This window comes from Gorilla gorilla, chromosome 1, assembly GCF_029281585.2.
Source record: "Gorilla gorilla gorilla isolate KB3781 chromosome 1, NHGRI_mGorGor1-v2.1_pri, whole genome shotgun sequence".
Taxonomy (NCBI): Eukaryota; Metazoa; Chordata; class Mammalia; order Primates; family Hominidae; genus Gorilla; species Gorilla gorilla.
The window spans coordinates 14,961,277-14,975,016 of NC_073224.2; the positions used below are offsets into that span (position 1 = coordinate 14,961,277).

Genomic DNA, 13,740 nt, shown 5'->3' on the forward strand with positions numbered 1-13,740 from the left:
AGATTCTCAAGTCTCTCATATAAAATGGCCTAGTACTGGCCAGGCGCGGTGGCTCACGCCTGTAATCCCAGCACTTTGGGAGGCCGAGGCGGGCAGATCATGAGGTCAGGAGATCGAGACCATCCTGGCTAACATGGTGAAACCCCACATCTATTAAAAATACAAAAAATTAGCCAGGCGTGGTGGCAGGTGCCTGTAGTCCCAGCTACTCAGGAGGCTGAGGCAGGAGAAAGGCGTGAACCCAGGAGGCGGAACTTGCAGTGAGCCGAGATTGCGCCATTGCACTCCAGCCTGGGCAACAGAGAGAGACTGTCTCAAAAAAAAAAAAAAAAAAAAAAGGCCTAGTGCTTGCATATAATCTATGCACAGTCTTTCTTCTACTTTAAACCATCTCTAGATTACTTATAATAGCTAGTACAGTGTCTATACATCACTTCATTCGTGTGGATTCAAGGTAGTACTTGAGGCACAGCAAATTCAAGTTTTGCTTTTTATAACTGTGGAATTTTCCTTAATATTTTTGATCTGAGGTTGGTTGAACCCATGAATGTGGAACCCACAGGTATGGAGGGTCACCCTTTAGTTCTGTTCTTGTTCCCATTGAAAAACAAATAATATACTTTTAAAATTGTAATAGTCTCACATTATATAGGGCATTTCTCTTAAGATATCAAGTGTCAGAAATAGCGTTAGGCCTGTATATCAATCCCTTTTGAAATATAATTACTTAGTAATTTCTATAAAAGATCAATGTCAAGGTAGGTTTAATATAGTAAGTTGCCCTTGATGATATATTTTGTGTTTACATCAATTTTTTTAAAAGGTATGCTTTGTTCCTAAAACTAAATAGAATTTTTTGTGGGAATTGTTAGACTCCTTACCTGGTATGGTTTGGCTGTGTCCCCTCCCAAATCTCACCTTGAATTGTAATAATCCCCATGTTTCATGGGCAAGGCCAGGTGGAAATAATTGAATCATAAGGGCGGTTTCCCCCCTGCTGTTATCATGGTAGTGAATAAGTCTCACCAGATCTGATGGTTTTATATATGGGAGTTCCCCTGAACAAACTCTCCTGCTTACCACCATGTAAGACGTGATTTTGCTCCTCATTTGTCTTCTGCCTTGATTGTGAGGCCTCCCCAGCCATGTGGAACTGTGAGTAAATTAAACCTCTTTTCTTTATAAATTACACAGTTTTAGGTATGTCTTTTTATTAGCAGCATGACGACAGACTAATAGATTACCTAACACATTTTACAGTGCATTTTCTCTGATTACTGTCCTAGGCCGTAGAGCAGTCTTCAGTGAAGCAAGCCTGGCCCTAGCCTTAGGTGATTCACAATCTGATGGGGGATGTAAAATAATAGTCAAATAATCATGACAGAGTGATCGAGGAAATGCTTTTGAAACCTCAGAAGGAGAGCAGCCTAGGACATTTTGGGAGGCTTCCCAGAGGAATTGATATTTTAGTGGGATCTTGACAATGGGTAGGAAGGAAAGTAAGAGGCTTCACAAAGAAGGTGATATTTTTTGGTGGGATCTTACAGAACTTCTAAGAGTGGAGAGAGCTCTTTCTTTCTCAGAGAGGATCAGTAATTTTCCAAGAACCTTCAGTGTACTAGGAGGCTTTAATATACCTTGCAAGATAAAAACCTGCCAAACACAAAACATTACAGTATCTTTGTCTCAAATCAGAAGCATAGCAAACTTTTATTGCAGATTAGCTTGATTCATAATCTTCTTATGCCAAACCATCAGATAATTCAAATTCTGTCAAAACTGAGTGAAAAAAAAATCCAAAGTGTGATCAAGCCTTCTGAGAAAAATATATCAGCTCTTTAGAAATTTTTATTTATTTATTTATTTTTTGAGATGGAGTCTCGCTCTGTCACCAGGCTGGAGTGCAGGGGCACAATCTTGGCTCACTGCAACCTCCGCCTCCTGGGTTCAAGCAATTCTCCTGCCTCAGCCTCCCGAGTAGCTGGGACTACAGGCGCCCACCACCACACCCAGCTAATTTTTTGCATTTTTTTTTTTTTGTAGAGATGGGGTTTCGCCATGTTGGCCAGGCTGGTCTCGAACTCCTGGCCGCAAGTGATCTGCCCACCTCGGCCTCCCAAAGTACTGGGATTAGACGTGAGCCACCATGCCCGGCCCAGCTCCTTAGAAATTAAAATGCTGAATCAATTACTGTGGATTTGTTAGAGATACCTCTGAATTCCACAGGTCTGGAGAGATGTGATCAGGTAGCACATCTAATCTATGGTTTCTCAATATTGATGCTGTTGACAAGGGACAGGATGGTGTTTTGTCGTGGAGGACTGTCTTGTGCATTGCAGGATATTTGGCATCCTCCTTGGCCTCGACCTTCTAGATTTCAGTAGCAGCCGTCATAGTGGTGATGACCAAAAATGCCTCCACACATTGACAAATGTCCCCTGAGGGGCAAAATCACAACCAGTTTAAAACCATTAATGTCATCAATATATCATTTCCTCTCCCAGAAATGGAGTCCAGAGTAGAGACATGGAGATAGGAGTGATAAAGACAGTGATGGCATTGCTCGCAGCCAACTGTGCACTGCCATTCTGGATTCTCTGCACTCAGCCTAGGACCAGTGACACAAACTGGCCCTTTATGACTTTTGCCTGAGTGGTTCCCTCAGATTTAGAAACAGAAATCCAAGCCACTTGCTTGTCTTGCTGGAAAGAATACATTGCATCAGTTCTTCAATTTATAACCAGTTTGAGAATTCATCAGTATACTTACTTCAAAAAAAAAAAAAAATTCTTACCATGTGCAATGTGTAAACATGAAAAAAAAATCCAAGGGAAATAAAACCCATGAAATTTTTGGCCCACTGAGAGTTAACGCAACCAAACAGAAAAGTTGATCCATCAAGGGAAACATAATTGACACAAAAGACAGCAGTAAAATGAAACCCATCATCACATTCTAGGAAATCAATCAGTCTTTGAACATGGCAAGTACAGGAGAAAATGTAACGTAGTTAACAGAAGAGAAGTGGGAAGTGAGTTAGCCAGCAGGCACTGGAGAATTTGGCTAAAGAGAATGTCCTGCAAGCAAAGGACTCTTGGCCCTTTTTCCAGGGCCCCTGGCCAGTCCCATTGTTCCCAAGGCTTTGGCATGTTGAACTGAAGGGCAGCTCCAGCCCAGGAGGGGCCAGCCTTGCCCAGTGGTCTTTCAATCCACTGGGTCAATCCATGGACCCTGTGGGGCTCCTCTCCCTAGTTCTGAGGCCATGCCATCTGGAACCATCAACCTTCATTTCGACTCAGACTTTTAAGAACGGTGAAAAGGCAACCTGCTGTTATTCATACGGATCCCACCCTTTTATCCCAGGGAAGTTTCAAAAGGGTTTATGGCCAAGATATTAAATTTCTCTTTGTATTCACCATTGGTGTGAGCCAAAGAGAAGGCAGGGTATTCCAGATTCTTTCAATCTGGAAAGCCAAACTAGGAAGGTGCCACAAAAGCAGAACAAACACAGGAGACTTCTGGTCCAGAATGCTGGAAGGCGACAGACTGATTGATGAGTGCCATCTCTCTCCTTAGTAGCTGTCTTCTTCTAAGAAGTATTATGCGGCCTGGCGCAGTGGCTCATACCTGTAATCCCAGCACTTTGGGAGGCCGAGGCGGGCAGATCACGAGGTCAGGAGATCAAGACCACCCTGGTCAACATGGTGAAACCCTGTCTCTACTAAAAATACAAAAATCAGCTGGGCGTGGTGGTGCATGCCTGTAGTCCCAGCTACTCAGGAGGCTGAGGCAGGAGAATCTCTTGAACCCAGGAGGCAGAGGTTGCTGTAAGTCTACATCGTGCCACTGCACTCCAAACTGGTGACAGAGTGAGACTCCATCTCAAAAAAAAAAAAAGTACCATTCTTCTTTTGACTTACATGCTGTTTATGTTCTTTGCTGTTAATGGTAGTGATTCCAGTCTTACTAGAACACAATCTCTCAGTTCAGTTTTAAACCAATATGTGCTCTAGGAAACAGCCCATTCAAGGACAAATCCCCTGATCCTGTTTTGTTTGTTTTCTTGGTCCTAGCCATGTTTTTCTCCCTTCTTCACTTGGCAGCAATTGAAGGACTCACGATGTTCCTTTATCCCCCCTTTTGGAGAAGGAGCTCTTCAATGCAATAAGTTAGTCTAGACAAAGAAAATTAGGGCAATTAGTAGAAAGCTAGCAAATGTGCTGTGTAGGAGGCTCTGTCATTACGGACCCTCACTCAGGCTCCTGTGGTTTGGTGTGTGTACAGAATGATAGTTCTGGGTTTCCTCTCTGCAGAGAGGAATAAAATAATACTAGGTTTCAATTAAAGACATAACTGCAATTTAGTCAAGGGTATAGGAACAGAGTGGCTGTCAGCTATGCCAAGCTAATGTCATAAGACAGAAAATCTCAGCACATAGCAAGGGATCCTGAGGCATCTGAGTTACCGCAGCCCTCATACTCAATAAGACACCAAGACTAGCAATTAGAATGCAGACAGAACAAATATTTACATTTTGAGAAAACAAAAGAGGAGGCATCAACAACAGAATGAATCAAAAGCCGCAAGGTCTCAGATGTGGGCAAGCAAAGTGTCGCTGTCAGTGTGAAGCAGGAAGGCAGAATTGGTTTCCAGTATTTGCAATTCAGAGATGTAGATTACTGGAAAATTTACAATAACATTGCAGTTTAAAATCTCCACTTCATCCGTGTTACCCAGAGTTGAACATGAGGAGTCAATTGCCCTTTTCCTCCTTCTACCTACTATTAGCTCCAAGTCATTTCTTCATGTGTGTATGGATTATGAGTTCCAGAGAGCCTGGATACATTATTTCGAGGCTTTCAAAGTCCCAGAAATGCTTATGCATTTTAAAAACTGTATTTCAACTCAGAAATCTCTTTTGTTAAGAAGGCTGATGTTCTGAATGATCAGAGGGTATAGTAAAATCTAATAACAGAAGAAAAATTAGGGCTCTGGGAAGGGGCTGTCCAGGAAGGGAAAGAGATGTGTGGCTCCCCTCTCATCTCAAAGTAGTAGGTACACATTTTCCTCTTTTGTTTAATTTTAGATGGGTCACTCATGCAAGCTCATGGAGTGGATCCTGAGTAGGGGACAAAATCCTGGCTGGTTGGGCACATCATAGCAAAGAGACTTGTCACCACCAGGAAGACCCCAAGCCAGCCATTATAACTGCAGCGAGGCAGGGTTTTGACCAATTTGGCATGTGTAGGGCTTTTATAAGAAATCCATAAGGGATGGTAAGTAAGAATGGAATGACGGGGACCTGGCTAGTGAGGAAAAGTTGCTCAGTGCACAAGGCTTGGCTTTAACATGGCAAATGATGCTGACTTTCCCCTTCCTAATGTCTCTAATTCTGAAATTCTATAAGCATGAGATGGTGTCTCAGCCCCTTTTGATCTACATCAACCCATGGTGGATGTCTGCCATGTACTTGGCATCAGTACTTGGGAAAATGACTTGGCTGCCAATTATCTGATGCTGTTATTTCATTTCTAAAATGCAATATCTAGAAATTGTTCATTTGAGAGACATTTCAAAGCATTTGTAGCCAATGTGCCAAGTTTCTGATTCATTTTGGGAGAGACACCCACACGTAGTATTTCACTCGATTTAATATTTTGTAAATAATTGGTATTAGTCGAGTACATACAGTTTACCAAACATGGTTCTAAAAAGTTTTTTGTTTGTTTGTTTGTTTGTTTTTGGGAGTATCTGGCTATGTCGCCCAGGCTGGAGGGTAGTGAGTGGCACAATCTTGGCTCACTGCAACCTCCGCCTCCTGAACTCAAGTGATCCTCCCACCTCAGTCTCCCAAGTCGCTGGGACTATAGGCACACACCACCATGCCTGGTTAATTTTTGTATTATTATTATTATTTTTTTTTTTGGAGAGACAAAGGTCTCACTATGTTGCCCAGGCTGGTCTCGAACTCCTGAGCTCAAGTGATTCACCCACCTCCACTTGCCAAAGTGCTGGGATTACAGGCGTGAGCCATCGCACCTGGCCTCTAGAAAATCTTTACATGTCTTTAATACAAATGCAGGCAGGTGAAATCACTGGATGATTCCATGGTGTTTTAAACCTTTTCCCAGGTTACTGAAAGGGTTGGCATTGTTAGAGAAGCAATCAATCATGAAGGAGCTAAGAAGAAAGTTTAAAAAGGGTAAAAGTGTGAGTCAAGACAAAGCCACCAGTCATAGCATTTGAGGGGTGCATCTAACCTGAACTCCAGAATGTTTTAGGTTAGCTTATAGAGAATAAGAATAACTAAATTTAAGATCAGTGTGGTCAAGAAATTTTGCTTTCTAGACAATCCTACTTTGACTTGTTCCTCTATTTATTGACTGTCATTACTTTGAATTCTATTGTTTCAAACGTGAAATTTAACGAGCTTCAATGTTTCTTTAGTTTTAATAAAGCAAAACTCAGGTTTTTTAAATGGGCATGGCATTCTGCCAATCATTTTCAGGGTTCAACATCTGAAGCAAGGTTCTACAGGACATTATGAAAGTTACTGTTTAAATAATGGATATTTTGCATGGTATATATGATTAATATTTTCTATTTGTATAACAGAGTAATATACCTTCACTTTTTGCAGGGCTTACTCAGTTTTTTTGTTTGTTTGTTTGTTTGTTTGTTTGTTTGTTTGTTTTTGAGACAGAGCCTTGCCATATTGCCAGGCTGGAGTGCAGTGGTGCCATCTCGGCTCACTGCAACCTCCGGCCTCCTGGATTCAAGTGATTCTCCTGCCTCAGCCTCCCGAGTAGCTGGGATTACAGGTGCGTGCCACCATGCTCGGCTAACTTTTGTATTTTTAGTAGACATGGGGTTTCACCATGTTGGCCAGGATGGTCTCAATCTCTTGACCTCAGGTGATCCACCCACCTCGGCCTCCCAAAGTGCTGGGATTACAGCCACCGTGCCCGGCCTGAACTCCTTTTGTTGTTTCTTTAGGCATCAACTCCTTTCCCCCTCTTTTTTTGTCAGTGCTGTTTTTTGCATCTACTACACTTCTTAAGTGTCCATCTCTGTGTTCTCTGGGTAGACAACTTCAGAGAACAGAGAGGCTACCAGGCAGGAATTCCTTGCTCCTTAAAACTCATCTCCCTCCACAACTAACTATATTTTTCTCTTTATTTTCTATCTCAAAGAAAGATAACTAATTTTTTCCAGCATTTTCTTTCCTTCCTCTACTTTTACATTTCCCCTATATTTTGCTTTTGTTCATTTAGTTATTTGTTTGCTCACAGTGTTTAAATATATTCAAATAGCTTCCATTTCAAGTTTAAAATTTTTAAAGGTAAAGGAAGGGAGGCAGGGAGGCTACAGGTCTATTCTGGCTTCTGGGGAAAAAAAATCTGTATTTAATTTATCTTACTACAGCACAACTAAAAGTGCTTTCACTAATGTATCTAAGTCTTAGGAATTAATTGGTCATTCCAGTTTATCTTCTTTAGTATGTCAGCATCTCACTTTGGTCAGAATTTAGTTGCTTAGTATTCTTGCTTCGCTTGGATTCTGTGGTACTCCTCCTTCCAAACCTCCCTGTCTTCTTTGAAGGTTTGTTATCTTCTGTTCAGCCCAAATAGCAGTTTTCTTCAAGATCCAACATTTGCCTCTTTTAAATCTCACATTATGCCTCAGAGACCTTACCCTCATGCACGTAGCTACCGATGGCTTCCAGATCTACAGCCCCCACTGCCATTTTGTCTTAAACTCTACAGATGGCTTCCAGATCTACAGCCCCTGCTGCCATTTTGTCTTAAACACCTGACTCATATTTTTGACATGTCATGTTCCCCCATCCGAGGAACAATTACCAACCCCCCTCTTGGACTGAGAAAATCAAATTGCCCAGGTATGAATAGCAACTGCTTATCCCTCTTCATACCAATTTAGCCTTCCATCCCTGCACATTTTCTTCAGGGTTAGAGACAAATTAACCATTGGCCAATTCAAGGTCACTGCATCCCCCTGTGTGCTTGGCTGCATGACCCTTTCTTCCCATTTAATTATCAGACCTTACTTCAGGATTTGTTATATTCCCTTACTCATATGTTTTAAACCTCACACTTTGAGCTATGTGTTCATCCTTAGCTTTAAAAATATATTTAAATATATCCCATCCAAATAAGTAAGTGAATGAATAATACATTATCTCCATTGGAGCTGCCTTCCTTCTAACTGCCATAATTGAGGGCTTTTTTTCTTAATCAAATTTCTTGAAATTGAAGGTACTGTGGTTCCAGTTCCTCTCGTCCTTACCAGTCTTCAGCTCCTTGCAAGTTGGCTTCTGTGACACCTGCTCCAGTGAAACCTGCTTGCAGTCAGGTCCTACATGTTCCCAGACTCAGAGGGCTCACTTCAGTCTTTATCTTACTTCACTTGACTCAGCTGACACTGGCTCATTCCCTACTTCTTGGGATCGTCTTTCTGTTGGTTTTCATGGGAGACTTGACTAGGCTTGTCTTTCTCTCTTTTTACTCAGGGTATCTGGTGTAAATATTTCTTTCTCTTTTTTCTTTCTTTTTTTTTTTTTTTTTTTGGCAATGGAGTCTCCCTTTATCATCTAGGCTGGAGTGCAATGGCACAATCTCGGCTCACTGCAATCTCCACCTCCCAGGTTCAAGCAATTCTCCTGCCTCAGCCTCCTGAGTAACTGGGATTACAGGAATGCACCATGACACCTGGCTAATTCTTGTATTTTTAATAGAGACAGGGTTTCACCAGTTGGCCAGGTTGGTCTCAAACTCCTGACTTCAAGTGATCCCCCTGCCTTGGCCTCCCAAAATGTGGGGATTACAGGCATGAGCCACTGTGCCTGGCCAATATTTCTTTCTCACATTCGTCCTTTAAACATTGGTTTACCAAGGATGTCATTCTTGGCTTTTTAAAATTTTTTTTCACAATCTCTCATTTGTACTATCTTCTTTACAAACTCAAAGAAATGTTGTAGTTAAAAAACAAACACAAACACAAAACTGGTTTTGAGAACCTAAACAAAGCTCAGCTCTCCACTCACTTTTACTAACAACACAACTATGGATAAGTTGCATAATCTCTTTAAGTATTAGTTATCACCTCCGTAAAGGGAAGTGTTCATGTCAACTCAGATTGTTATCGTGGGTATAATGGATATAACATACACAGTAATATAAAGTATTACTCAATGCCTATACTAAGTGCTCACAACTATAATTTTATTATTGTTATTGTCTTTATAATTATATTTAACTAATAGCTCTATGTTATAGACTCAAATCTATCATCTTACACAGAGTCCTCTCTTGGAGTTCAGATTTATATAATAACTACTAGATGTCTCTACTCAGATGTACTTCAATGATCAACATACAGAAACAGACAGATCATCTCTCCCTTCATCTCCAGACCCATTCATCCTGCCGTGTTTCTTCCCTCAGTTGGTAGCTAAATATCTGGCGTCACCAAATTTTCCAAACCCAAAGGTTCTAGCTTCCTCAACATGTTTCTGTCCCATCTCCCCACCCATACACCAATGCCTTGTTCAGGCCCTCACTTTTTCCTACCAGGGTGATTGCAGTAGCCTCCTAACTAGTCTCCTGCATTTTAGCTTTTCCTCATTTCAGTTCATCTTCCATAGTATTGCATTTTTTTTTTTTTTTTTTTTTTGAGATGGAGTCTCGCTCTGTCGCCCAGGCTGGAGTGCAGTGGCGAGATCTCAGCTCACTGCAAGCTCCACCTCCTGGGTTGAAGTGATTCTCCTTCCTCAGCCTCCCGGAGTAGCTGGGACTACAGGCGCCCGCCACCACGCCCAGCTAAGTTTTTTTGTATTTTTAGTAGAGACAGGGTTTCACCATGTTAGCCAGGATGGTCTCAATCTCCTGACCTCGTGATCTGCCCGCCTCAGCCTCCCAAAGTGCTGGGATTACAGGCGTGAGCCACTGCGTCCAGCCTATTGCACTCTCTTAACTGCAGATGTGATGTCTCTCTTAGAGCAGAACCCTTTCAGGGTTCCTCATAATTGACATAAAATCCAATCTATTGAGTAGCACATATGTAGATTTCTCCATGACCTTGTCCCTGCCTTCCCTTTTATGTTTCAGTAAAAACTGATTGTTTTTCTCACATTTTGTATGCTCTAATTTTTTGCTCACGCTGTCCTCCTCCCTGAGATGCCTCACCTCTCTCTTCCTGAATTGTCCATCATCTGCACTTTCTTCAAGATCTTTCTCAGGTTTGCCCCTGCTTCCTTATTCAACACCATAAGGTTAAGCTAATTTCAATTTCAGGACTAGCCCATTCATAACTATTTTGGTGCATTTTCCACGTTTGATTCAAGTTATCTGTTTGCAACTCTGCCTTTCCAACAAATACATATCAACCAAAAGTAGCACCAGGTCTTACTTTACATATTTAATAGTAGTAACATTTTTCCATGTGAACTAAACGTCACAGGCAACTCAAAAATGACATGCTCCTGATGGAATTGAGGCTCTCGTCACAATCGTCCCCTCTTTCTGTAGACTAGTTTCCCAATAATGGAAGCAGTCACCATCCATTCTATCAGCCAAATCAGAAACCCTGGAGGCACAGCCAGTGGTATCTCAATATCTGTTCAACCACCAAAATCCTTTCTGTCTTGCCCACCCACCCTCCAAATATCTCTCAGATCCAACTGCTCCTCTATCCCAATTGTTGATTCTTTCTTTGACTTTGTGGGAGGTTGTGTGTACTGCTAGATGCCAATCACTTTGTCCTACTTCTACGCAGAGCCACCTACTCCCCTTGCCCCAGTTGTGCCTCCTCAGTGCTTCTGATGGGACTTTCTTATTACACAAATATATTATGCTTAAAATTCTCAAAGGACTCCCTCATTTCTTCAGGATAGAGTTCTATAACATTAGCATGAGATACCAAGGGCTTCTCAACTGTAGAGTTTTCCAGATTCAGCTCCAAGTATTTATCATGCCTTGTGTGCTTTAGCTACAGAGACCTACTTTCAATTCTCAGAACATGCAATGCTCTCACAGACCGCTAAACTGATCTGTTCTCTTTGGCTAGAATGCCTTTCCTTTTCCCAACCTTTTCACAGCTAGCTCATTTTTATTAGTTCTTTAAGGGCCAATTCAGATATTCCTCCACTTTTCATTATTCTCATAGGAAGTGATTTTCATTTTCCCAGTCTCTACTCCCAGATCCCCCTTCTTCACACCTCAGGCATACCTGTCTCATACATCTCATAATGCTGACTACATTGTATTATAAGTGTTCCTTTTCCTGTCCAACTCCTCAACAAAATGCTGAGTTCTTTGTGAGTAGTTTCTGTATCATAGTTCCCTCTGTATCGCAATATCAGTCACAGTACCTGCTGTACATGAGGACTTGCTTGTTACGGGTTGAATGAATAAATGAATATAAATAAAGCTCACAAAACTTAAATGACTTGAAGAGTATGAAGAGTATGAAGCAAAACAGTGTACACTTCAAAGCAGAATGCTATAGCCAGTAAAGTACCCAGGTTCTGTGCATGACTTTGGGAAATAAACTGGGTTTGACTCCTATCTTGGCTATTTACTAATTAACTATATTTAGATAGAGACTTAACTTCTCTAAGTATTTCTTCTCTATGAAATGGTGATGGGGATGATGATCATGATTCTTACCTGAGGTGGTTCTTGCCATATATATATATATATCTATATATATACGTATATATCTATCTATCTATCTATATATATATCTTATATAAAGTGGTTATTCCAGTACTTGACATAAGATTGGCCCTCAGTAAATGTCACTTCTATTTCTTACTTAAATCTGGCAGATTGCTTTAAATTGTACTTTTTATATTGATTAGTCTTTTAGTTAGAAATGATTGCAAGAGTGAAAACCAATTGCATAACTTTGGTTAACTTTGGGAAATTGTTATTAAGTTAGAGACTCATAGATTTATAGAGATGGAAGGGACAATTAAGATAATTTAGTTCAAGGCCGGGCACTCTGGCTCACACCTGTAATCCCAGCACTTTGGGAGGCCGAGGCGGGTGGATCATCTGAGGTCAGGAGTTCAAGACCAGCCTGGCGAACATAGTGAAACCCTGTCTCTACTAAAAATACAAAAATTAGCTGGGCATGGTGGCATGCACCTATAATCCCAGCTATTCGGGAGACTGAGGCAGGAGAATCACTTGAACCTGGGAGGCGGAGGTTGCAGTGAGCCGAGATCGTGCCACTGCACTCTAGCCTGCAGCCTGGGAGACAAGAGCGAGACTCTGTCTAAAAAAAAAAAATAATAAATAAAAAAAAATAATAAATAAAAAATAAAATAATAATAATAATAATAATAATAACTTAGTTCCAAATCCTCACTTTTTATATAGGGAAATCATGGTCTTAAAATATTAAGTTCTAGGTCAAAGAGCTTGTTAGAAGCTAATTGTTTCTTGTCTTGGACAGGAAACAAAGTGTCTACCAATGGCTATCGTTTCCAATTGTTTGGATCGAAGAAACTCACATGACAATTATATTTGAAGAGAAATGAGAGCTAGCTGGGCATGGTGGTGTGCGCCTGTAATACCAGCTACTCAGGAGGCTGAGGCAGGAGAATCGCTTGAACACAGGAGGCGGAGGTTGCAGTGAGCCGAGATCACGCCATTGCTCTCCAGCCTGGGCAACAAGAGCAAAACTCTGTCTCAAAAAAAAAAAGAAGAAGAAAAAGAAAAGAAAAGAAAAATGAGAGCACTCAGAGCCGAGTCCACGTCAGGGAGCAGGCAGACGCCTTACAGGTAATGGGCAGAGCAGTGGCCTTGCCACATAACCACACACCAACTCCACTATTCTGTTTCCTAATTTCCTTTGTTTGGGAAGCTTTTCTTTTCCAATGAAAAGAAGAAGCACTCAGTGGAAAATTCTGAAATACTATTACATACAAATCTGATTAAAATTGCAGCAACTGTAAACCTTAACTTGAGACGGACGCATTTCCCAGGCTGACATGCAGCTCTGATCATGTTTAATTTCAACATTTCTGTCTAGCTTGTACTGTGCTGCTTTTCCTCTATTAAGTGATCTTCCAGAAAAATTTAAAGTTGTAATAATATCACCAATTTATTTGAGGTAATCCAGTGGGTTAGAAAGAAAATCCATATAAATAGAGATGAACACAAAGGAGAGAGCATGAAATAAAAGTATCAGTTTGTGCCAGAAAGGGGGGAAAAATCTATATGGCTGAGACTATTTCTTCCTCTTATGGGAATCCAAGTGGGATCTTCTACATGAGTCTTCCTTGGTTAAGGGAGTTTTCTAATTCCATGAGTATTTTGGCAATAAGTTCAATTATCCCAATTATTTGTGACCAAATCTGATTGAAGATTTAACAGAATAAAAGAAAGCCTTTAATAACACAGGCTTCTAAGTGTCTGTCATCATTTCAAAGTTCATAGGATGGTTTACTCCTGCTCTGTAATTTCTTTAAAACTGCAAAAGTTAGCTCAAGAAAGCATTGTGATTTTCCATTCATTTCCTTCGCTTTTTACTATCTTTCACAAGCATTTGATTGCTAGACAAAGTGAATGATTCTCTCAAACTGTGAGGCCCTATTTTTGTCCTTTAGATTCAAGGAAAAATACAACCGAAGGAATAGCCTTTGGCTTGGAGTTCTTCATACGTGGCTAGCGTAGAAAGAATCTCAGGACTTTTTGGTGGTTTATCATTGCA

General features: G+C 41.0%; 1 protein-coding gene across 2 annotated transcripts in view; it reads left to right on the top strand.

Annotated features, from left to right (window-relative positions):
- The window catches only part of GREM2 (gremlin 2, DAN family BMP antagonist), a 124,866-nt gene that overhangs the window by 69,809 nt on the left and 41,317 nt on the right, over positions 1-13,740 (top strand). Inside the window, exon 2 of one of the 2 annotated variants that reach the window (XM_055373806.2) lies at positions 12,481-12,809. The exons of the other annotated variant lie outside the window; for it this stretch is intronic. Within the exon in view, the coding sequence (XP_055229781.1) occupies positions 12,757-12,809 (53 nt within the window). The 5' untranslated portion in view covers positions 12,481-12,756. The remainder of the gene's footprint in view (positions 1-12,480; positions 12,810-13,740) is intronic. 2 annotated transcript variants of the gene reach the window in all.